A 26,055-nucleotide genomic window follows, 5' to 3' on the forward strand; every position below is an offset into this window, starting at 1 on the left:
TTTAAAATTTCAATCGTGTTTGTGAGATCAGAATTAATGATTATTATATATTTAATTATAATTCCGATAGATCATCATAGATTAGTTTTATCTTACGTATGAATATCGTGATGATTAATTAAAAAATAATGAGCTAATTAAAAAACTAGTTTACATTAAAAAACTATTTTACATTAAAAAACTATTTTACATATAATCTACTTTTGTCTACTGTATTAACCAATAAAACTGCTTCAATTATTTTGTTGTTCATACAGTGAAATAATAATTGTCTGATTACTAATTCTTCCATCACCTTTTCCATATAAAGCAACATGTTAATTGGTCTCATTTCATTTTTACAAATTTTATTTTATTTTATAATACAATTCGTCACCCCTGCGAAGACTCTCCGTCTTCCAAATGCTGCATTCATGATACAACTTCCTAAATCTGCCATTCCAACTTCACCGCCCATTAATATAAACTGTCTGCAAAGTCACACCCAGTGGTGAACCCCGACGTGATTCAACACTATAACTATATTAATCAAATTTATAAAAAAACAACTTTCTGTATGACAAAAGACAGAAACATACATGAAGTTGCAGTCCGAATTTAAGCCCACGTGCTTTTCCATCGAAGTGATTAAAAAATATACAGAAAAGTTTTATAATCCACCGCATTCACTGCTCGATCGATGAAGTGAATACCTTCCATTCCGGAATATAAGACGCACCCCCAAGTAACTTGTCTCTCTGGATTTCACACAGCTGTCTGGATACATTTTTCGCTGTATCTTTCGCCACATTGTTGACGAAAGTAGTGCACTCATTATATTTTACTCATCAGTGTCACATAAAACAGTCCCATTTCATGCATGTTAGGCGCATTTGTCAATAATTATTTCGGTAGCTATACGACTGAATATCTTCCAATATATATATATATATATATAAATTACGGATATATCTTAAATTCTTATGATTTCGAGAAGTGATGCGTTTTTTGCACTGTTTTGCTCAGGGCTGTGGAGTCGTTAAAAAAAAAACACGACTCCGACTCCGACTCCGACTCCGATTCCGATATTTACCAACAACACGACTCCACTCCGACTCCGACTCCGACTTTGACTCCGACTCAAAAAAGTTTCATTTTATCAGGTATTTTTGGTGTTTTTCTACACGTTTAATATTCATACGCTATACACATTCATTATTACACAATTAAAAATTGATAAATTTCATAATTTAAAAAAATGATCGGAGTCGCTCATTTTTCACGACTCCGACTCCGACTCCAACTCCGGCTAAAACACCACGACTCCACGACTCCAACTCCGACTCCGACTCCGACTCCACAGCCCTGGTTTTGCTTGATTCAGCTTGCATAGCTTTGATTCAGTTTTGTTTGAGATCAAAATTTCTTGTTTTTTTTTTTGTATATAATTTATTTGTCTAGATTCTGACATGATATTCGGCTTGATAACTAGTCGTTGTGTCCCAATGTCGCGTGCAAAGTACAATTTGGAAGGTCAACGGAACCAAACTGGTGCCGTGTTGTCCTAGGTCACCGTATTCAAATTTGGGCAGATGCGTCCGCCGGCCGTCGAGCAGGTGGTTGGTCGCTTCTAGATTCTGCACTTTATAGCCGACACTTTTTAATGTGACTTTTGTCGCTTTTGGCCAACGGCATCCGCATTCGCAGTCGGCTTCGTTGTCCGGTTCGTGACGGAAGTAATCGTGCTCATCGCGACATGCCTGGCCTGTGACTCAGCGAGCATTGGCATCACTCCAGTCGCATTCGCTCCTTATAATAATACCCACCCTCGTGTGGAATTTGATGTTGGACTCGATGCATAAATTAAAACACAGTAAGCTCCTGATATTTATGAATGTCGCTTGAATCATGATACTTCCGTTAAAAAAGAAAAAAAATCGCCTCTTATTTCTTCCAAGTATATGAGAGATTCAGAGACTTGTTTTTTTTTTTTTTGATTGAGTTGATGATTTGCTTTTCTTTTATGTGAAGAATTCACGCCTTTTCGTATATTACTAACGCTGCAGACCATCAATAATATCGCGCCGGTTTACCCAACTTGCGACAGCCCAAGTAGGAAGTCTAGCCTAGCATTAATCCACGTTATATACTGTGTAAAAGCCTAACTATGTATGAGTAAAAACTTGATGAGTCTTACATATATTTAAATATAAATAGTGTGTTCAATTAGAACTGCTGTTATATAGAATGTGCAGCCGTTATCCATCGTCTTGCATGAAAGTAGCACCTCATCGCATAGGATTCGCTGCGTAATGACTGCAATGTCGCAATAGTCGCTTTATCAATCCAATCTAGAATCGCTAGTCTGGCCGACGAAAGTATTTTCGAATAACGGGGCGTTAAATGAGTCCCGGGAACGCTTTGTGTCGTTGGCTGCCGTCCTAGCATTCCTCGCCGAGAGAGACGGTAGAAGTTCTTGAAAGACGAAAGGGCGCTAGGCGAAACGGTACGCCCCTGACTGCGTTTACAGAGATACGATAAGAAGACGAAGAATCGAGACGAGAGAAGACAGCCAATCAGCCGAGTCCGCGTTTAGAACGGTCCGTATTTATAGTCGACGCTGCACTTCTGTAAATGAAGTGTCTAGCGCTATTCTGGACCCGTCCCGTTCCGTACTGTTGGTAGCTATTATCGTTGCACCATTGCATCACTTGTCGCCGACGGATGCTGTGTATGTTGTGGTAGAGGCGGTAGATGGATGCTTGGGTGCGCGTTCCGCTGTCTGGATGCTTGGAAGATGCAAATTCAGAGCACGCAAACTGAGATTTATTACTGTAGTGCGCTTTATTCGAGCTATGGAGCTTCGTTGAAGCGACTAGCATTACACATTCTTACTATAACTAAGTCCTTCCACCTCAACACTAAACCCATCGCAAAAGCTTTATTTAACCTAGCCTATCCGAAGCGGGGTACGTTCATACCCCATTGGGTGTTTTTGACATACTTTATAATTACTGATATAATATTATTAAACAAGATAAGAAGTAGTATCGTTGCCTCAAAAAATGTTGTTGTTATGTAATAGAAGACAAAAGGAAAGGAACATAAGTGATTTTGCATTACAATCAAACAAAGAAGTGTTGATGGAATGGCTCAATCCGATATCCGGTATTTGATTATTTTAATTTCAATATAATATTTGATTTCTCTATATATCTTACACAATTTTTAATATACACAAAAAATATTTATTCTTCACTTTTGTAAAATTCTGCTTGTATTAGGTGATTCATAAATATAAGATTATAAAAATTTTATTTCTAATTTTATGATGCTTTCAAGCTTATAATCCGCGAGAGTTGACAATTATCGGCACTTCATAAAGTTTCTGTTAATCTTTGCATTTTTGATGTCAACAATATATTGGGACGAGTGAGCCTTTTTACCTGTTTTTACGATATACAAATTTATATATTAAAATTATCGCACGCTCACAGACAAAAACAAAACAAGAGTGGTTCTGAATTATTTCTTTGCCATTTTTTTCCATCTTACTTTGGTTTCATCACAAAATTTTAATCTTGTCTGTGAATTTTAAAATTAATTTATTATGACTTTATTTAACCATAATAGTTTTGTAACAAACAATATTTTTAGCCGCCGTTGTAATTATTTTGGAGTACTAATTTTAATCAAAATTTTTATTCCCCCCCCCCCCTTTTTACTTATATATTTTATTGAACCTCGGTAAGGTAATTAATAATAATTATATATATTAAATTTAATAATAATTTTTCTGTTGATAATTTTGAAATTGAATAGTCCTTAGGGGTTGTTAGTGAGGATATTAGGGCTGCCTATATATCAAAACAGATCCAAGATTAACTTTTATTTTCTAATAATATTATAATGTTCTCGGTTTCCGAAAGTCGACTAACAGTAATACGTCAAACAAACACGTAGACGTAAAGAGGCTTAAATCAACAAAAATAATTTAGCAAATTTATCTTCATAACTAATTTAAAATTACAGAAATCTTTTATGTTTCCAATGAAGGTTTTTCAAATGTCGCTTAATTATTAATATTTTTTGTACACAACAACGTAGTATTAACGTATTTCCTATGCATACATATATTGTATACATATATGTATATAAAAAAAACTTAAAATATCTTATATTTGTAGACCGTCGTCCTCTACGTTGGTCAACACACTATGAACCCAAGCAAAAAAATTGATTTAGCGCCACTCCGCTCATAAATTATGAGTCTGGCCGGGCTTTACTTTTTTATTTACGGTTGTCGTTGTTGTTACTGTTTTTATTGTTTCTCGTTTTTGCACATGTGCGAAATTATGAATTAACGTAACGCTTTTACAGTTGGCAAATTAACGCTGCGAGCACAGTAATGAGAGATCTATAATAGTAGCGTGTGAATGAAGATTTTTTCGACTCACGCTAAAAATACAATGAACCCACTGGTCTTAGAGCAAAAAAATGGCACCAAAAGTAGAGCTATTTTTAAAGTTAAGCTCAAGAATACCAAAGAATATATTAACAGGAAACTGTGTGTGATATATTTTATTGGAATCTTGTTTACGGATAGATAGATGTCGAAAGACCTTGAGGCACAACTCATGTCTTCTTTAGATAATTAACACTCTATTTTTATCAATGAGGAAATCTTTATATAACATCATCATTATACACATTAGTGAGAAAAGTTTAATGAAATATTTAGTTCGTTAGTAATACAGTAACCCTTTTTTTATGCTATTATAATAACATTTAATTTGATGGCTTCTTTTAACCCTTTATGTGCTAAAGTACATTAGCGTAATATACGACCGTAATGCCAGCCATCGTTATTAAAAATTACAAAGGCACAAGTTGCTTACGACAGCCCTGGCGACGTTAAAAAGTCAACATTTAATTTTAGCTATTTTATGAATGCTATACATACGGTTGCTGAATGACTTTACATATTTTTATTTTTTAGTTTATTCATCTTAGGTAAAGTCGTCTTTTTGTGTGATGATGTGTATTCTACGTTTCTAATGAACACATACCTTTAAATTCCGAATATCTAGTAAAAACGTTTTCTGATCTAGTACAGATTTTGACCAAGCGTGAAGCGTTTCTGCAGCGTTGTTCTCATAATACGCTTGAACAACAAAACCCGAAAAAAAAAATTTACCATCTAAATTATGTTGTAGAGACTTGAATAAATGGTAATCTGATAGTGTTATATCGGGAGAATATGGAGGGTGAGCAACAGTTTTTCATCCGAGAGCGTTAATTTTTTCTCGTGTGGTTTTCGCAATATGTGGCAGGCGCGTCGTCTTGTTCTCGTCGCTTAGTGCGTGTGGAACCCACACGCCATCACAATATTTTTAAACTTCTTTGAATACTAGACCATTAGTATCTTATCCGTTAACTCCTGAATCGACATCTCTGTATTGGCTTCAATTTCTACAGCTATGCAGTCATCATCGCCTAGAAGTAGAACACTATTTTTGATGTCCTACTTCTAGGCTTGTCTTCCAAATAAAAACTTCCTGAAAATAATCTTTTGAACCATTTTTTAAATTGAAGAATCTGTAAAACTTAACCATATGCTATACAAATGTTTTTGGTTGCTGTGGTTGCAGATTTTTTTGTGAAATTCATATAGCATACAAGTGCGTAAAAACACCTTATTCGGAACAAAATCTTCCATTGAAACTTGGGGTGTTATTTTGTTATTATGTTCCTAACGCACTCTCCAGATATTAATCAGTATACAAACGTCCTTTCTTGAAAGTACCTCTAATATATAAAAGTTATAAAATTTGACATTAAGGTGGCCCATTAAAATTAAAAACGAAACATAGTAAATTATTATTTAATTGGGCATTTTTTATTGACTTATGAAGTAGACGTGTTGAAATTAATTATGGAATATGAAGTCGGCCTCGTGTTATTAATGAAAAAACAATGCACCCACAAAAAGTCACTGTTTGGTGCGAATTATGGACTGGAGGTGTAATTGGACCGTTCTTTTTTGAGAATGAGTCTGGCAAAACTGTAATTGTAAATAAAATACGATATCGTGGCATGATATCGAACTTTTTATGGGATCAATTGGACGACATGAACCTTGAAGAAATGTGGTTTCAACATGATGGTGCCACATGCCATATAGCAAGAGTTGCAATCGATTTGTTAACACATTACATGCCGGGCATTATTCCTAAAAATGCAGCCGTTGCGCCGGGCTTTTTGCGAACTTCGGGGTTCGCAAAAAGTTCGATTGAAATTACGAAAAGCACAAATTTGTGCACGCGATATTCGATATGTTAAGTTCAAGTAAAGTCAGACTGACATCCGAGAAACCAATACAATTTTACTCTACATTTAGTTTTCACACGTTCGCTCCATCCTATATGGATGTACTTTTTCGTTGCTCAGTATCGGTAACGGATTAATTATTCTGTTCTATCTTGTCATACGTCATATCTTGGTCCACTTGTTGATTTTGTCAATAGCGCATTGCAACATTTTTTTGGTCGTGTGATTTCCAGAAATGCTGACGTTAATTGGTCTCCCAGATCTTGCGACTTGACGCTATACGATTTTTACTTCTGGAGTTTTGTTAAGTCTGAGGTCTATATTAACAAACCACAAACAGTTCCTGATCTGTTTTTTTCTGAAATTGAGCCAACTGCCTTGAAAAAAGTATTCGAAAAATTGATCAAAAGGGTCAGAGTATGCCAGCACAGTCATCTTATTCCATAATTAACTTCTACTTTATAAATCAATAAAATTTTCCCAATTAAATAATAATTAACTGTGTTTTATTTTTAAATTAAATCCGGCGTATCCAATGGGACACCATATATAATAAAAACAAGAAACCCTACACCGAGAAGGAAATACTGTACGTAATTCAAAAGCATTTTATAAATTCAAACCAAAAAGTATTTTTGTTTTTTGCCTTGACTCTTTTGATGTTATCCGTTTGAATGCCGTAAGGACGCTGGTGTCCACTTACGAACGACGACATGAATGCCGCTAGGACGCGGGTGTCTGTCCGTTCCTAGTTTTGTATTTATTTTTTGCAAATTATGAAATAATCATTTTTTTCGATACTTTTTGGGTACTTGTATAAACTAGATTTTATTTTGTTCCTGTAATGAATAAAAGTTCACACAAAAAAAATGCTTGACATACACCGCCTAATTTTGCTTGGCACTAAAAGGGTTAAAGAAGATAAAATTATTTGTGTGCACTTCCTAAAAATCTTTCGTTTGTAAGCATGTGTATAAATATGTAAAAATTGACTTGGATCAATCACTAATTAAAATCGTGCGAACCCCGAAAGGCCTGACCATGGGACCGTTATGGTCCGAATTACAATGAAGATGACTTTTTTATATTATTTTATGCAAAGTTTACACTATCTATATTTTATGACATGAAGTGTCATTATAAATGACGGTTGATAATTTGGTGGCAGCATTGCCACAATCGAAGGAGCCCTCCCCCAGGGCAGCCAACCGGCGGACGCGTAAGTCGCGTACCGAAATAATCGCAGACAGGCTATTTGTGTCGGCGTGTCAAAACAAGCGGCCACCGCTACAGGGCCTATTTTTAGAGACGGGCGTACGGAAAAAGCGGACGAATAATTGCAGCAAGAGATGCCCCTTCGGCGCCTCCGTCTCTCCTGGGGAGCAAAGTCACCCTGACTAGTACAGACTTATGCACGATATAACATAGTTCAGTGACGCCTAACAACACTCATTCTATGTTCATTGATTCACGAGAAACTTAGGTGTGGCGCTTGAACCTCCAACCCCCCTACCAACGTAGTCGCGGTCTTCCAATTGGCTACAAAAACACACCTCCTACCCATTTGGTTTTATCAATCAACAAAGTCACTTTACCATTTGAAAATTAATTACCCTTAAATAAATTATTTATTTTTTAAAACATATTTTCTTGTAAATAATGCCAATTTCCAATAACCCATGCGTTTGTACGTTTGGAACCAAATAGGTTTGATTTGGAGTATTAAAAAAAATCTCAACCGCGCAAATCAAAGGATAAGTGAAATTGATTAAAATGTTTGTTGACATTTTTTTATACAAAATAGTAACCACGTGTATTAAAACGGTAATCATCCAACTTACTATAATTATGTTATATAAATTTCAAATATTGCTTTGACATTTCATCTTCATTACTTAAACATTTGTCTGAAGATTCATAATTTATTATTTCTGTCATATTCTAAAGAGTCTAATGATCCATATTATTAGTTTGTAATCTCACAAAAACACTCATCCTTTGATTTACGCTTAAAATACGTTCCAGAAAATATTGCGTAAATCAAACGATGAAATAGTATACACATGTACTTTTTAACGTTTCTTCAACTTATAAAGTATATTACTTAAAGCTTCAGCGACACGTGTGCACTCTAAAAAGTAACACTGCATGGGCAGTGAGAGAGGTTCTAGATGTAGATCATGTGCAAGAAATGAGAGACAATAATCCACGCGTTTGTACGTTTGGAGTATTTAACATTTTTGTGCCGCAATGTGTATTACTATCAACGACCGTAATGCCACGTATTTTTAAATTTAAAAAACAGGTCATAAACGTTCGGAAAGCACATTTTTTTGATATTAATATATTTTATTTGCAAACGACATATTATGTATGAACAGTCCTGGCGCTACTCAATAAACAAAAAATGTTTTCGAGGTTCTAAAACTCGCTATTCAAATTATCATAATTTTTAATGCTTCTTCATAGATGATTCAATAAACGCAACACGGCTTGTAATATTTTTTATTAGCGTAAAGAATTCTTGCGAGAGAAAAAAGTCTCGCGCGGTACAAGCGTCGTGAACGTATCGAGCGACAAATGTCTCGCGCGGCATTGAAACGGTTAAATTATTTTTCTTAACCGCGTAAATCGAGGATAAGTGAAATTATTTAAAATGTTCTTAAATTTTTTTCGGTATTTTATTCTATTAAAAAAAGCTGTCGTTAAAATATATGATTAAGATTTTTGGCTACATTTATGTTATCTTTAAATATATTTTATTTAAAACATTGCTAATTTTAATAAAGTCCGCAAAAATAAAGTGGGATATCTGTATATAAAAATGTGTTAATTTTTTTGTTTTATTTTTTTTATATTACGTTTTTTATTTCTAGGATTGCTTTAAATTAGAATTAAAAAAATATATTTAAATAACCGAATTTTTAAACAAGATGGTGGATTAGTCTGGACTTAATCAAAATATATTTAATAAAGTTTTATGTCATATGATTAAAACTACGGGAGTTATTGTGTACTCAAAAGCCGTTTAACCCATCAGTCCCGGTGGGGTCTATTGACTACCCCAACTTTTTGGTTTTTCTCGAATAACTTATTTAATATAAATCCTATATATCACAAACTTTTTGTATTTGCTTAAAAAAGTCTAAAATATAAATATTAAAAATGTATTTTCTTTCCTGGAATTTCGTGCGGTCATACATACATTCCAAAAGATTTTTTTTATTAAGGTCCTTTCACGCGTATTCGCGTGATAGCGAAATTTTGGAGGGTTTCAAATAATGGAATTTAGGCTTGTGCAAATATCGTGCGAACGTAAAGAAGTTTTAAACTTTTATCGAAAGATGGTATTAAATAAATATTTATATTTATTTTTATAAAAAAAAAAACCGCGAAAATATATAATAAAAACATGATTAACTTTTTTACTTTTTTCTTTAGGATCATTTTTTACATAAATATATTTTTTAATAACTACAATTTTGAAACAAAATGACGGATCAGACTGACTTGAGATCAGTTTTTGTATAAAGTTTCATGTCGATTTGATTAAAACTACGTTAGTTAGTCCTGAAAAGCCGTTTATTACTACATAAATGACAAAGAAATAAAGTTTTTTTTAATGCCCGTTCACGCGTTTTCGCGTGATAGCAGTCCATTCACGCTTTTTCGAACTTATATTTATCACTATGTTTTTTTACCATAATTGCATTTTTTTAGTTTTTGAATAACTGCCATTTTAAAATAATATGGCAGATCAGGCTGGCTATTTTTTTCTTTCCCTTAACATGTTAATTGCCATATTGTTGTTTTATTAGTGGCCCTAAAGAACCAAGCGTGTCTATGTTTAAATTAAATTAAAAAATATATTAGAGCAAATTCCTCACTAACGATGTAACGATGTAACTATTAGTAAAAATCAATATAAAAAAGCCTATTTTCTAATTATTATTATTTTTCTATCGATTTTAACATTGCTGGGTCTAACATGTATTGATATAAAAATGCTATAGTGACCTTCGATTTATAAACAAATATTGAACATCCTCCCGACATAATATTAATCAAAGGAAACGGGAACATCAAAGAAAACCGGCTACGAAGCGAACAATTTAAATAATAATAATTATTATTATTTTTAACTCAGACATCATAAGATGACGGAATTTCGATAACAAATATTATAAAAAATGTTTTCCTCTGAGATTAAGATCGACATCACCAATATTTGAGATATTTGGCAGATGGTCATTATAACCATGTTCTTTCTCTAGTTGTGAGATTATATCTTAGATTGCTCGTTCTCAATCGCAAATTCCTAAATTTCCCACGTAATAATATAATTCGAACCTAGCATAAATTAACGTCAGTAGCGTAATGCTCGACTTTTGACATTTCATATTTTTTAAATTTAATTATAATGTAGTGAAATCTTACAAGAATGTGTCACATGCATACTTAACTAATCAATTTATCTGTTAGTAAATTTTTGCTAGCGATTATTTTAAATTATCTGAATAACTGAAATCAGAGGCATCAAGGTCTGGCTAATAAAGTGGTTGCTTTATTTTTCTGTTCACTAATTAATACTATTATAAATTTAATTTCATCAACTAAATTAGTGAAATCGAAATATAATTTAACTGAAGCTGAATTTGACAGTTGTGAAAAGTTTATTTACGACCTAATGAAAATGCATAAACTATAGTACAGAAGCCAGTAGTACAAGGACAACTGGGCGGGAGTATCCCACATGGTTTGGGCCAAGCATTTCTTGGCGATAACATTTGTAATGGGCATGACCCAAATAAATCAGAAAAAACTATTCAAGCCAATTTTAACAATTTTATTTATAGAAAATAATTATCCTGACATCATACTAATAATTTTTTTTTCTTTACAGGTAAGCATCGATTCTCTGTTGTTTGAGAGCCATTGGCGCTCACAGGTATTCCTATGTTTGAAGGTTATTACACCTTTAGACGCAGTGTCACACGCTTCACAATCGAATGGCAATGTATACTTTTTTATTTATTTTCGCAAAAATGCAAACCCATAAAAATATCATTATCGCATTATGTTATAATGAATGTGTATTACTAGAGAAGTTATATTTTCACTAGTATATTCAATATCAGTAAAAACCTTTTTATAACAATATTACAACTAACAACAAGTGAGAATCGAATGAAGCATATCTAAACTAAATTTTGATCAATAGGAGAGCGCAAAAAACAATTATCCCTTCTCAGAAGTCAAAAATTCACGTCAAAAGCAATAAAATCGTGCCGACGCCGTCGCAGTGGGAACGCCGAGCGTTCCCACTGCGACGGCGCCGACACGATTTTATTGCTTTTGGCGTGAAGTTTTGATTTCTGAGAAGGGATAATTGTTTTTGCGCTCTCCTATTGACCAAAATTCAGTTTGAAATCGCTTTGACCAATACTCTCATATCAGAAGTCCGTAGTAATATCGGTAAAGATAGCTATCCAATTTTTAAAACATAGTGTAATATCAAAAAACAGTCTACTTCTTCTTTTGCTTATTTTCCCCCGAAAGTTTTGATGGCTCAGTTTGTATTTTGGACTTGACCCAATGAAAGTTCTAAAATTGTAATAAGTTTTAAAATTTATATTAGATCAAGTTGGGTTTTGTTGATTACCTTAGACTAGGTTTAGGTTTGAACAGCAAATGATCGTTTCGCAACTGTCAAATTGAGTTTCATAGACAATTTAGAGCAGCATATTAATTCACTAGCGCCTATCAGTTAAATTATATTTTCACTAGTGAAAATGTATTCAGTTGATTTCACTGTAATGCCAGTGAAAATGTTATTTCACTGGTAATACACATTAACTGTAGCGTGCAAAAAAATACCACTTCTCGAAATCATAAGAATTTAAAATATATTCGTAATATTTGAATTTCCCAGAACTTTCAATCACTTATTTAGAGGTATGTTTATATTGCTTTTGAGTGTCTGTTAAGACAATTTTGTTTCAGAAAAAATCTATAACACTGTATTCGTAAATTAGGTTATTCACAAGACACATTTTAGTCAGTCAGTTAAAACCAATCATCAGTTCCAATACTTTTTTTAAATGTTGAAATAAGAGCAATAAATCAGGTCAAGGGTAAAAATAATTACATTTATCTTAAGAAAGCTACAAAATAATGCACCGTATAGTTATTGAACGCGAATCGCTAATAAATTATTAAAAGTGACACGCGCTCCGCATGACAAATCTGAGCAAAAACTTTGGCAATATGCGTAAAAAATCTATTCCTCCTTGAACGTCACTCTTAAGCCCTCAAAATATACCAAAGATTAGTTGATAATTGATTTTAGTTCAACCGTAAATTTTAAATGTATTTAATTCGATTTTTACATGTCGCATTACATAAGCTTAAAATTGATTACATTAATTAACACTTAGGCAGCAAAGCTAAATAAAATTGTATATCAAGAATAACTTATTTTTGCATATTTTTCTCTTTTTAAAACCCTTGAAACACATCAGAAATAATTAGTGGTGTAAAGTTTCAAGACACACTCACCTCTTAGATTTAATCTTGATTCATATTCGCGAGGGCTAAAATCTAATTCCGTCGCTTTTGTGAAAGTTTTTTTGGGTTATTAAGCACTTGAGGTTTTAACTTGTTTATAAATATTATACGCTGTACTTATTTCTTGTGAGATAACTTGGAACTTCTTAAGTATTTCGTATTTTTGGCGTCCTTCAAACTGAGTTCTATTATTAGACGTTATCTGTGATATTTTTGTGTGCGTGAAATAAGACAATTAACCTCTTGACATCTCAGCATTATCGACAGTTAGTTACTCATATAAAGTCTTCCAATATTTTTCTTATGAAATTCTCAACAATGGAGCTCGATCCGTTTACATGCATAATCCGTAGAATACGACCCTAAAAGGTTAAACCGGTTCGAATGGACGTGTATAACAAACTTTTTTATGGACGCCTTTTCGCCATTTTTCGTCAATAACGGCGAGAGGTCAGGATTGGATATTTATAAAGATTGTGTCAATCTAGAGCGTTATAGGACCATAAAGATAAGAAGTAAAGATAGTAAGGAAAAAAGGGAGCAAGTGAAAATTTCCGTAAGTAGGGATTTGAACGCAGAAATATTATCATCGTTTTACAACACATGCATACGAAAAATAGTGGGGCAATTTAATTCTTAGATTAGCCCAACAATGTTTGATGTTTACTCACATTAATCTCATTGACAACTGTCAGTAAAAACGTTCATAAAATTGCTTTAATTTCGATGTTTATATTTTTCTAAAATAGATTCCTAATAAGAATAGTCTAAACTTTAGGAAAAATAAAAAAGTTTGCATAAATTTCAATCGTGATTAGAATTAGTGATTTTTAATTTTTTCATCAGATAAATATGGTGATGTATAATTAAAAATTAAAATCAAGCTATTTTGTGCATAGTGATTGTAAGCTATATGAGTTAATTATTTAAATATATGTCACTTGTAGGATTTGATTTCATTCAGGTGTCTAACTACTTACTTGGTAGTCATTGATTGTGTTGACCCCGTTGTAATGTTATAACGGAAAATGTATAATGAATAATATATATATTTTTAATATATAATTTAATTTAGTAACTTTATGTTATATTATTTTTATTCACATTTTAAGTGCACGTGAACGGTTCTTTTTAATTCACATCCTTTTTTGCATGTGCACCTTCACTTGACTATATTACTCGAAATTTCACTATCAATGTTTAGAGAGCAGTGTCTTCCAAAACCTCTGAGTTTTACAACGTTATATTATCTGTGAAAGATCGTCCCACACGAAACATACTAAAAAGTCGGAATGATCCTTACTTTACTATTATTTATTCCTTATCTCAAAAAATATATACAAACAAAATTATTTTTGTAAATTCATGACATAGTAGTGCGAAATGATGGTAAATGTTTAAAAATTAATAATATTTGCCTCAAACAAAATAGTTGCAGTACGTTAATTTTGCACAATTAGCAATACAATACCCGAATACGAAGCTATCAGTTTTTTTTTATTAATTTAATGAATTACTAGAGCATAAACTAGCTTTTAAGAGCTGATAGCTCTATTATGCTGTTAAGAAAATCGATATACTCGCGATAGCCATAAATAAAAAAATATAAACTGTCCAAAAATTTCGATTTCATCTGCCATAAAATAAGTTTAAAAATATATCAAAACCATCTTGAAATAAAAATGTTAGGAGTACATATTATAACCAGGCGCGTACGGTGAGATTCTTTCCCTTTCGCTCGCTCGCGTGTTAAATGACGAGAGTTAGTGAGAGATAAGTGCATGCGTAACGCACGCATGTACTTATCTCTCGCAGAGGTCGCAGTGTTTGATGCACTTCTTCAATACCAATACGACAATCAACTTGAATTTTTGTGCATAGTTCTGATATAACTCACGCCTTCAGTTGGCTGTTATGAACACATTTCCCCAATGCATCATGAATAATCAATTTATTTCAATGATATAATATTTTTAGAATTTTAAGAATAAAGTCTGCGGATTTTATTATCATAAGAAATCGCCAATAATAATCGACAAACCGGACTCTTTACCACCAGCAATGCCGGAGAATTCTTTAAGAATTTTCGCGAATCTAATCGAAGCTGACGGCCGTAAATCAGCACAAGGCCGCAGCAGCGTCTTTCGCGGGAACTACGTTGATATCAAGCCAGACACGTGTTTGGCTTGTCCGATGACAACAAATTCCGGCCGGATAACCCCCTCAGACGCTGAATCTTACGCACGTGCGTATACGACTTCTGCACACTCTACTACTTTTGTAAACAACACAATAAATGGCCATGTCTACGTGACTTTTGGCACGTCTACAGACGAAGACCTTCGACCGCTGACGAGCGGAGCGTGTCAGGATAAGAAGAGCCTAGAAAGGACGACGGAAGGATCTATTGTGAAAGTGGTGAATTAGGCCCTCTTGTTGACTTCTAGACCCCATACATATCTATGGGTCTTAAATTCAATGAGCCGTGAGTTCAGCGCTAAATTTCTCTGATTGAGTGGACAAATGTTTTAAAAAACTAGTTATATTCTTAGTTTGCGTGTCGTTGATTAATATTGTTGTGGAGGTTTTGAGAAGGGTCTGTAGTCTTCGACCTATCGTGCCGTGTTTCTCAGCTTCTAGGTTAAATATTTATAGCGGAAGGTTTTGGTAATAGTTTATAAACATGATATAACTTGTTAACTCGACGAGCTAGCTGCGACTCGGGTGAAGACCGATATTATCAGTGTCCTGACGGACCGTATGGTACGGAATTTATATGTTTCATGCTCATAGTACAAAAGATTCCCTTCTATTGATAATACAATAATATTCCTTCGTCTTCCCATATAAAAACAAATATGATGCGCTTGTTGCTGAATTTAATATTATATTGTTTTAAATTTATTTATTTAAATACATAATACACAGAAAAATACAATACATATATGTAGAGAATCAATTAGATTAAATGTTATATATCTAATAATGGCTAGACCACAGTGCGTCTACCAACTGCGAGTACGTGGATGAGAACAAATCAATACTATACCACTTTTGTGAAGTTGTTCAATAATCCTGCTCTTGCATGATGCGATACTTCAATCGCAAGCGCTGGTAATTAGGTGGCACATAAAAATGTTCTTCTAGTATCTCCGTATAGTATATATTCCTTACCAAAAACTTTTTTTGAATTTTGTGGTAAATAAACGTTTTTTGGGCCTTTTCTATTAAAAGTGATTCCGTTGCATTATTTGGAAACAAAGTAGAGAAACATGCTCATAGGTACTATAAGTTATTATACATGGCACAAAGTGGCCTCGAGCTCTTCAACTGTATTTCAAATCCCAATTATTGCATATACACATATGCTGATAAAATGTGTATAAAACACCCAAATTGGTTACTACTTTTTTGCGATGAACACATTGTTATCCACTTCATAATCAAAATTTAGTAATGTTCTACCATAGAATTAGAATTAAAATAACATTTTTCACATTAATAGGTGACCACGCACATATGTTTTTAAACTGTTTTTGAGATAAGCAATAACATTTTGTTTCGTTTAACGAATGAATTCCGCGAATTTCGGTCATAGTAGTGACCACCGATAAACATTCTATTCACAAATGTTTTTCGATGACCCTCCTCGAAACCTTAACAACGACACGCGAAATAATAACATCAAATTGGTGCCATCCGCTGATGTTTACATTAATTACTTCAAGATTTTCTAAAATTAAATTTTTAATAAATTTTCGAATCACTTGTTTATATACCAATATACAAACTCAAGTCATGAAGTCCATAATTTCCAGGAACCATCAAACGTTACTACATGCAACATAGCTTGCATCAAACATGGTCATCCATCAACGCCCAGTTCCTGGAGAATTGAACTGCCAATATGGTGATCAGCAGCAGTAATGCATCAAAGTCATCAGTTTTTTTCATAAGAAGCGAAACAATTTGATATTCTAAGCAACGCCACATAATAGTTTGTGGCAATTCTGCAGATTACGATCTGAAAGGAGCATTGCCACGCACTATGCGACCTTCGGACAAGATATTTGTGGTGTTACCAAAATACATGGATGAGGGCGTAGTCCTCGAAGGACCTACGCCATCGTGTGCACGTAGACCACCGAAATAACGGCGACAAGACACGTAACCACTGCTGGAAATATTATCAAACGGCCAATTTTGGGCGCACACACTACCGGCCTTCGCAATTTTGTTGCCAAAGTTGTGGCCAACGACCCAAACTAGAGTCAGAATGGTAAACAAAGAGGCGGATACCCCAACAGATATGCCATTAAAAAAGCGGCGAAAACATCCTAATTTGCGATGCCTCGCACGCTTCAAGTATCCGATATTTTAATAGATTTTTACCATAAACGGAAAGGCGTGTATAGTTCGTCATGAGTGAAGCAGATGATATTGGGATTATGGTAACAGCTGTTGAGACTGGATCTACCCTCGCGAAAGACGCTGCGCAGATTTGATATTGAAAAAATATTTTAGGGGTAAGATACTGAAGATAAAATAAGGAAAAGCCAGGTGTTGACGCTTCTATTGTTGCAGGGTTACACCTGGAAGTTTGGAAAGCTTTGATGCGGAAATATCAAAATCTAAAGTATCGTAGCTCTTCTAAAACTAAAAAAAAAATACAAAAATTCGATAATCATGTGTTTAAAATGTTTTATCAATTTTTCTGAATTAATTTAATCGCAACTTAATTCTGGTGATCTGAAAAAAAAATATGACGTCCCTGATCGAAAAATATGTAATAATAAATTAAGCATTTCTATTTTGACGCCCTCACTGCATTTTGTTATACATATTTTACAAAATTCAAATAGTTTAAAGATTATGAAAGTAATTAATATTTTTTAATAGCAAATAATTAGTTTTTAATTAAATAATATTTTACAGACAATTAATTGATTTTTTGTACTAATTGGTTGAATAAATTAGTATCTGTAAAAATTGACAAAAAAATTACGAATGTGTTCAAGTATTTTATTCAATATTCGAGTTGAAAACTACGAATAATTGAAAACCCTAGATGGAACGTCTGCCTATACTTCTTCATCCGCTTATTTAGTTTATATTTTGCGCCCTATCATAATATGACCAATATATTGCACCTTTCTTATCTTGATGTTCCGAAGTTATTTTGCCATACATCGCAGGACTTAAAAAATCGCAATTCTATCCACCCGTGAAATTTTAACCGTTTCAATGCCGCGCGAAACTTTTGTCGCTCGATACGGTCACGACGCTAGTGCCACTCGAGACTTTTTTTTCTCGCAATAAACTATTATTTACGCTTAAAAAAGTATTACAAGCTGTGATGGGTTTATAAAATCATCTATAAAGAAGCATTAAAAATTATGATAATTTGAATAGTGCAAGTTTTAGAACCACGTTAACATTTTTCACGCCATGGCTGTCACTATGTTCATACATAATATGTCGTTCGCAAATAAAATATAACATAAGTATCAAGATTGATGCATTTTAAGGATGTGAAGAGGGACAACACTTGCTTTCCTAACTTTTATGACCTGTTTTTTTAAATCTGTTCCATGCCTCCATTTAATAACAACGAATCATGCGCATTCTTAGGTCACAAATAAATAATCTAGGTCTCTTTCTAAGAAATGTACTTCTATGAGCTCTTACTTCTTGAGATGAATCCCATTTCTCATTCTCCTATGTACCCAAATATTTGTACTGTGTGACTCGTTATATTCGTTCATTGCTGATGGTTAAATTAGGTGTAGGAAGTGATCTATTTGATGCAATTAATAATTTAGTTTTGCGAGTGTTGATCTTTAGATTATGCTTGTTATTTTTTGCTTGGCATTATCTACAAGTGTTACTGTATCATCCGCAAATCTTATGTTATTTATTGGTTCAGCATTCACTAGTATGTTCATGTTAAATAGCAAAGGTGATAAGATGCATACTTGTTGTACACCGTGTCTAATTTGGACGTCTTCACTGAATTTATTCCAGTTTTTTTAATAATGCGGATGTCATTATCGTCAAATCCTTTATCCTTTAGTATTTGTAGAAGTTTCGGATGTTAAACTTTTTTTTTGTTTCTTCACTCTTCATTTCTTCAAAGCACGTATTTAAACTATCTTAAGAATACTATAATATAAACCCAATCCTTTATATTATTACACTAGCTGTACTCATTTACTTTTCAAAATACCAGTGTAAAATATTGCTTTTTGACTTGAATGAAAAAATACAAATACATCACTTTATAATGTTTTAGATAAAAATCGGTATATTGCATTTCAACCTTTTCCAATAAAGTGACACAAGTCAAAGAAATACATCTGTAAATAATACATTGATTGTTTAAAAGAATGGGTATTCTCAAATATGCATCTTTTTATATAAAAAAAAACATCCGTACGTACAAGTAAAACAATCAAATAGTTAAATAATGCATATTCAGCAAAAGCAGATTAATAAAATGCTGTTTGTATGTGCTGCCTATTAACTGTGATTTCTGAACATATAATAAACCTAATGGTTTTAAATTGGCGTATAACTTGTTTTGTTGTAAACAAATATATTGAGCGTTATAACAGCTAAATGCTATCATAGTCTATACATATTGTAATATAAAATCGTATTATTTTGTCAAATCAAAAATGTTAAAAACGAGAGTCAAATTATATAGCAGAAATCGGCGCCTAATTTTATATATATTTACAAATCTTCATGATGTAATTGTATGGTATAATTATGATTAAGAGCAGCTGTTTTAAATATTTATTGATACGAAAAATATTTTTTTTATTCTGTTTATGCCAATGTCTGTTTTTTGTCTGTACATGATGTATTATGTAAAAAAAACTCATGCGAGTACTTTCCTAAACCACTCTAGTTTATTACACATTTCATTCTTGCTTCAATTTGATGTGATGGAAATACGGAATGATCTTACTATCGAGGGAAATCTGAATTTGAGATCACTATTATTTTATTTATCAAAATAAGTAGTATATTAAACTAAAGTTATTTATTGCCTTACTGTTTTATCTCCAAAGTGACAATCTCTACCTAACTTAGGATCAGTCGTTTCGTTTTCGGCCGTGTAACAACCCAAAAACCATATTTATTTACAACATAGCTATATGGATATAAAAAGACAGTAGTGCAACTACAGCGACATACATTATTTCTAAATGACGGTAACTCGTTTTAAGAATTAATAAAAAAAAATAAAAAAACTATATTTAAATATTTTTTTTAATGGCGAGGATCCCTGCATTATAATAAAAAATAAATTAATTGTGTTTGGCGCAAACATGGCTCACGTGTTGAACCATCGGTCTTTAATGGTTATTCGGGCTATGACACACATGTTGTGTCATCGGACTTCATAGTATTTTTTCTATTATTTTTGACATGGTTGATCTATAGAAGGCAATACCGTCTTGTTCTTTTCTTGGTTTCAGTAAACTGGGTTGGAAAGTAGTCATATACCGGTGTCTTCTGAGCATTAATATATTTTACTTATTTTATTGAGATTTTTAAAAATTGTTTTCCCATCCGAACAGGTGCATTAAAAAAAGTGTTTTCCTTGGGAAATGATTTTAATGTATCAAGTAAGTGATCGCCGAAAGCTTCAGATTTTCTCTATCGTTTCTGGCCCATTTTCAATTGAAAACCGTATTTGAAGAAAAACCATTGTCACAAAAATATTTTTTACAAAAAAAAAGATAAAAAATAAAAACCATCTTGGACATTATACCATTTTTTTATATTGGCTATTTTTCCGGTAAAAATAATACAATAACAATTTTATTAATGTATAGCATAAATCTTCATCATTTGAGACACATTCACTATCCATTTTAATGTATTCCACTGGTGGTAAATTTTCATAAAAAAAATAATTGGCAGGATCTGGAAGGAATTTTGTTAAGCTATAAATGGGATTTTTTTGAGCTTTCAAAGGATCGTATGCTCGCAAAAAAATATTGTATTGAGAAGTTCAATATGTTTAGTAAATTGAAATCGATCTCAAGGCCCAGAAAAATTGTATCGACATAGTACTTAATAATAAATTTTATAGATTTGAAATGTTTACCCATAGAAGCTTTAAAATATGGTTTTAGACTTTTAGAGTATTTTTCATAGAATAAAAATATTGTTCCTTCAGGCAGGTAAAGATTTAAAATCAAGTAATAATTACCTATTGTGTAAAATACTCTTATTACGAATATAATGTTAAAATCGTTTAAACTTTTTTACTAAACTTTTCAGATAATACTACAACATTAACAATAGTTTTACATAAACAAACATTTTCAATTTTATTGCTTCATAATTATAGATTTTCACTGCAATCGCTTCTAATATTTTTTGCGTGAATATTCTCACCCACGAGATTAATATGAGTACTTCCTTCCACATTGCTATTCTAAATATCTCTTATTTACTTTTATTTAAAATTCATATTTTTGGTTTATTAGCTATATTAATCGAAGAGCCTTTCATTATAAAATGTAAGGTGTTAAAAATTACCACCGAAACTGATGTAATTACTGTTGAGAGATTATTTGTACATGTTACATACTTTTTTTAATAATGTAATAAATTAGTATCTCGTCGATATTTAAAAATTTTGTTTATGTAATATAAACATGATATGCATGCACAGACTAGAGAATATCTGTTCTGTTTATACACGTGATGCGTTGCTCTTGTGTTTTTGCGGCGTTTTTGTAATATACGCTGCTCAATCCTCCCGTGTGAAGGGTCGCTAAGGATCGACAGTTTCTAGAATTATACATACATATATCATCACATTCATTTTCTTCTTAATTCCAATCTTGTATCTGTGGCCAACTCGCATTTAATAAAAACGAGGAATAAAAAATTTTTATACGAAATATGAGGAAAATATTTTATTGGTTATTTTCACTTTTCTAAATTTTAGTCAGAACCACAATGTTAAGGACATTTTAGTTTTCCATACAAAATGTTTTTCTAAAAGTGTTGTTTATTTTGCATTAATGTTTTTGTGACTATGGTGCTCTTACGATTTTTTCCTTAACGAATCTTGTAGAGATTGCTCAGCACTATTAATTTCGGCAATAATTCTGACATTGGCACTTTTTCATGTAAGTCTGATCGTGGAAGGTAATTGTCAAGGGTTTTTAAAGCAAAAAATACATTTTTAGCCCATTGATTTTCGGTTAAATAAGTTTAATTTTTCTAATTCATTCTTGGAAGACTTTATAGACATTACATAAAATAATCGTTATTTATACGAGCTAGCTGTGACTCGGTTGAAGAGCGATGTCCTGACGGACCGTGTTGTACAGAATACAAAACAAATAAAGACTCCTATTTATAACTCAATGGTAATTAGAAATGTGACGAAACAAGGAGATGTCATATCGTCCTGTATGTTTTATAAATGTAAATGTAGACTATGAATATTCTGCCATTCAGACAAAATTGTATTGAGACTAAGCGTTTAAATTCGAGAATTTTTCACAAGAATTCAGCTTATCAGCGCGTATAGATTTATGCTAATCAGATTTTTTAGGTGTTGACATCGAGCAATGGCCAATAATAAAATACCTGACTGACCACATGTCCGATTCATTCATCTCTCGGTCATGAGCGCTCATTAACCATTCAGCACTCAATGGGGCCCGCTCTCCTCCTCTAAACCCTAAACTTGAATATCCATCGATTAGCCATACAATTTAAGTCACCGCTTATTTTTTTTCTGGTAGTTCTGTCGGTTGTATTGTAATGGATAAGTGTTTTCTTACCACGTACGCGACTTCCTAAACGTGTGTGTCGGATGAGTGTGAATTGAAAATCAATGAATCAAACGTCACGTAACGCGAATTGTGTTAATCGAATTTGATTTAAATTCACAGAACACTTTTACGACATTATTCACGTCGATGTTGTCTGACACTGTGTTGTAGAATCTCGCCGTACGTGCCGTTGTAGTACATTAACACACACATATGAGTGCAATGTATATGGTTCTTGTAGTACAAATCAAATTGAATGATTGTTATGCAAAATAATATTCTTATAAGAAAAGTAACAGACATCAACATAGTCTGTTTTGACCCGAAAATTGTAGTATTCGCCCAAAGGTCGAGAGTAGGAAAGGGCGAAAGCATATTTTGGAGTATTTTACATACTACGCTATCGACTTGAGACACGCGTAAGAACGCCAAGGAACACAAACTAAAATATTTTCAAGTACATATTATAATATTTCATCTTCTGGAGATGAATCCTTGTCGTACGCGCTTTTGAACTTTTTTGCACAATGAGACTTTTTAATTTGTCTCTTCTTCGCCGCGGCACTCAAAGTCGGCGCTGTTAAACGATCACGTGATTCGCCGGAGGGTGGTGGTGGGAAGCCACCCTCCACCCCCGGCGGCGCGTTTTGCACGCGCTCGCCATTTGCATGCGAAAAATACAATTTGAATGATAAGCAGTCGCGTTGCGGCCTACCCTCGCGCCGAGATAAGAATTTTCCTCGGAAAATTGCCATGCGGCCGCGGAGAAGAGGACACATCGAAATGGCGTCGTTTATTCGCCGTTAGCGCCCCCACCCCGTGGAGTGGACCCTGCGTACCCTACACTCAAACCCCAACCCCACGAGCCCATTTTTTGCGACGCGCAATAATATTTGCTCTCGCCCCCCCGCAAGACAAGATTGCGTATGCGTCGCATCATGGCAGGAAAATGTTAGTTGCAGGCGTCTTTAATAAATTAATCAGTATCACCTTTTCTTCGAATTATAATTGAAAACATCATTTCAACAGGAGCAAAAATGCTTGGTGCACAAACAATAGATTCCATAAATTTAATATTGAATTTTAGGATCCATGTTTTTAATTTAATAATATAAAATATAATAATGGCACTACAATTTTTTTATTCAAAGCATCAGTATATGTACACTATTATTTTATCATTTATGGCTTATAATTAAAAAATAGATTAAAAAATAAATAATATGTCATAAAAAAATAGAATTATCTGACAACTTTGTCAATGTATTGTCTGGCGATGACTGGCTCTGGAGTTTCTCTATTAAAAACGATATACATATACATACGTACAATAACATTTTAAACAGGGACAGAATCACAAATTTTGTGAGACCTCGGGACATCGTCAAACTGGTACTTTCCCTATCAAATCAAGACTAGGGTTCTCAATCGAATATTCGATTATTTAAATTGTTCGCCCGATTTTCAACTATATGAATATTTTAATAATTGATCGAAAATTCGTTTATACTATCTCAAATGAAATTAAAAAAAAAATTTATACTTGGGCAATACAGGTTTTTTCTCTCAATATACCCGAGTGACTAGTCCCGCTCTAAAACTCATGATCTTTTATGTGCCTTTATTTTGTTTCGAAGATGCTCCTTCTCAACAAAAAAATGCTTTCGAAAAACATTTGTCAATAAAATGTTTGTGGTGGTATTTACTATGACCGAATTCGCAGAATTCGTTCCTAGTAAACACCACCTGGTTGAATTTTCGTATTCATTCGTTTTGAAAAACACAGGGAAGTGTTTTGGGGGGTGCATTTGCTTACCCTAAATTTTGCCATAAGCATGTGTGTCATTTATTAAAATAATGAGACAACGAAAATCGTAATTGAATTAAAATAATGTTTACCGCAACATCGATATTTTCTTCCATTAACTTCATATATTTCCAAATTTAAAAATATTTTATATTTGATTTTTATGGAGCTATTTTATATCATCTCTAGTAACACATATATTCGCTATGTATTACTTACCAACACTTGGCCTAAATTAAACTGTTCAATTTTATAAAAATATATGTTACAGCAAATTAAAAAAAATGCATACATTACCTAGTCAATGTATGCACTGTCAAATCGCTTCAGTTACAGTATACACAAAAACTATTATTGTGCGCAGTGAAAACTGTATTACGCACTATTGCAATACGTGCCAATGAAACCGCTAAAGAAACTGAACAATGATGTGCTGACAAGAATTTAAAATTATTATGTATATTATAGCCAAGTATTAAAATAAATTTGCAATGAAATTAATAAGAATAATTTGAAATGTATCATATCTTAAGCTAGTATTTTATAAAGTATATTTTAGATGTAGAGTTCCTAGAATAACATTATCAGATTTTTATTTTATTTTTATCAGTGTTTTCGATACTGCATTATTTTATTAAGGTCGACTTCATACACATTATTATTTATTTATTTTATCAAATAAGACCATGTTGATCCAAAAGGTTACCCAAATGCGTCAAAATAGTCACAATGAAAATAACATTTATCTAACTTAGAACATAACGTACAATGACATTGCAGTAAGAAGCACGGTGACTACTGCCAAAAGTGAGTTAACAAATACTGATGTCCTCGCCGAAATCGGCACGAAAATTTTCTTTGAATCCAAAGCTATAAGCACCCTCTAGTAATTTTAAGAAAGGCTTGGCAATGTATACTTTCTGTGTGAACATAGTAATTTATAATAAAAAGGAGCTAGAATACATGAAAGGATAATAAACGAACTCCCTCATATAGAGGTATCTCAGAAATATATTCTGGATTTTTTCGATCTTGAGAGAATATTTAGCTTAACTGAGTTTCCAGATTTAGAATCCTATTTAAAAATTACTACGGACTAAAGTTTTATATGCGAATCACTAATGGATTATCAAAGTGAAACGCGTTCCTTATAACATAGCGAGCATCTTAGAAGACTTAATACAAATATTTTTAAACTGTAGGGTGATTTCCACTCCCTCTCAAATATAGTTCCGAGTTATTTAGTGAAAATCTATAGTCAGTTAATTTGTACTTAGATATTAAGAAAGCTCCACTGGAAAACGACACGACATGGCACTTGTAAACAGTTGTCAGCAGCCCATCTCCACAAAGAAACCAGATCGGTCTGCAAAAACAACGAGTCAGAAATCGTTCGGACACTTTTAAACAATTTTAAAGGGTCCTTTTAAGAGATATGTGCATTTAATTATATACTTTGTTCCATTAAACGAACTGTGTGTGCATTACAATAATAAAAATTTTTAATGATTAAATATTATTTTGAACAACATTTTATCTGTGGTGTGCACTAAAACAAAT

General features: G+C 32.9%; 1 protein-coding gene and 1 long non-coding RNA gene across 4 annotated transcripts in view; one reads left to right on the forward strand and one right to left on the reverse strand.

Annotated features, from left to right (window-relative positions):
• The window catches only part of LOC148232412 (insulin-like receptor), a 205,864-nt gene that overhangs the window by 153,814 nt on the left and 25,995 nt on the right, over positions 1 to 26,055 (forward strand). The window contains exon 1 of one of the 3 annotated variants that reach the window (XM_088191301.1): positions 1,720 to 1,852. The exons of 1 other annotated variant lie outside the window; for it this stretch is intronic. In XM_088191301.1, the coding sequence (XP_088047427.1) occupies positions 1,822 to 1,852 (31 nt within the window). In that variant the 5' untranslated portion in view covers positions 1,720 to 1,821. Of the gene's footprint in view, positions 1 to 1,719; positions 1,853 to 11,307; positions 11,327 to 26,055 lie in introns of those variants that run through there. One more of the 3 variants, XM_088191300.1, reaches the window with a different exon arrangement.
• Positions 1 to 26,055, reverse strand: part of LOC148232413 (uncharacterized) — a 267,931-nt gene that overhangs the window by 89,599 nt on the left and 152,277 nt on the right. The window lies entirely within an intron of this gene.

This window comes from Plectrocnemia conspersa, unplaced genomic scaffold (assembly GCF_051122295.1).
Source record: "Plectrocnemia conspersa isolate PC_06_02 unplaced genomic scaffold, ASM5112229v1 ptg000009l, whole genome shotgun sequence".
NCBI classification, from domain to species: Eukaryota; Metazoa; Arthropoda; class Insecta; order Trichoptera; family Polycentropodidae; genus Plectrocnemia; species Plectrocnemia conspersa.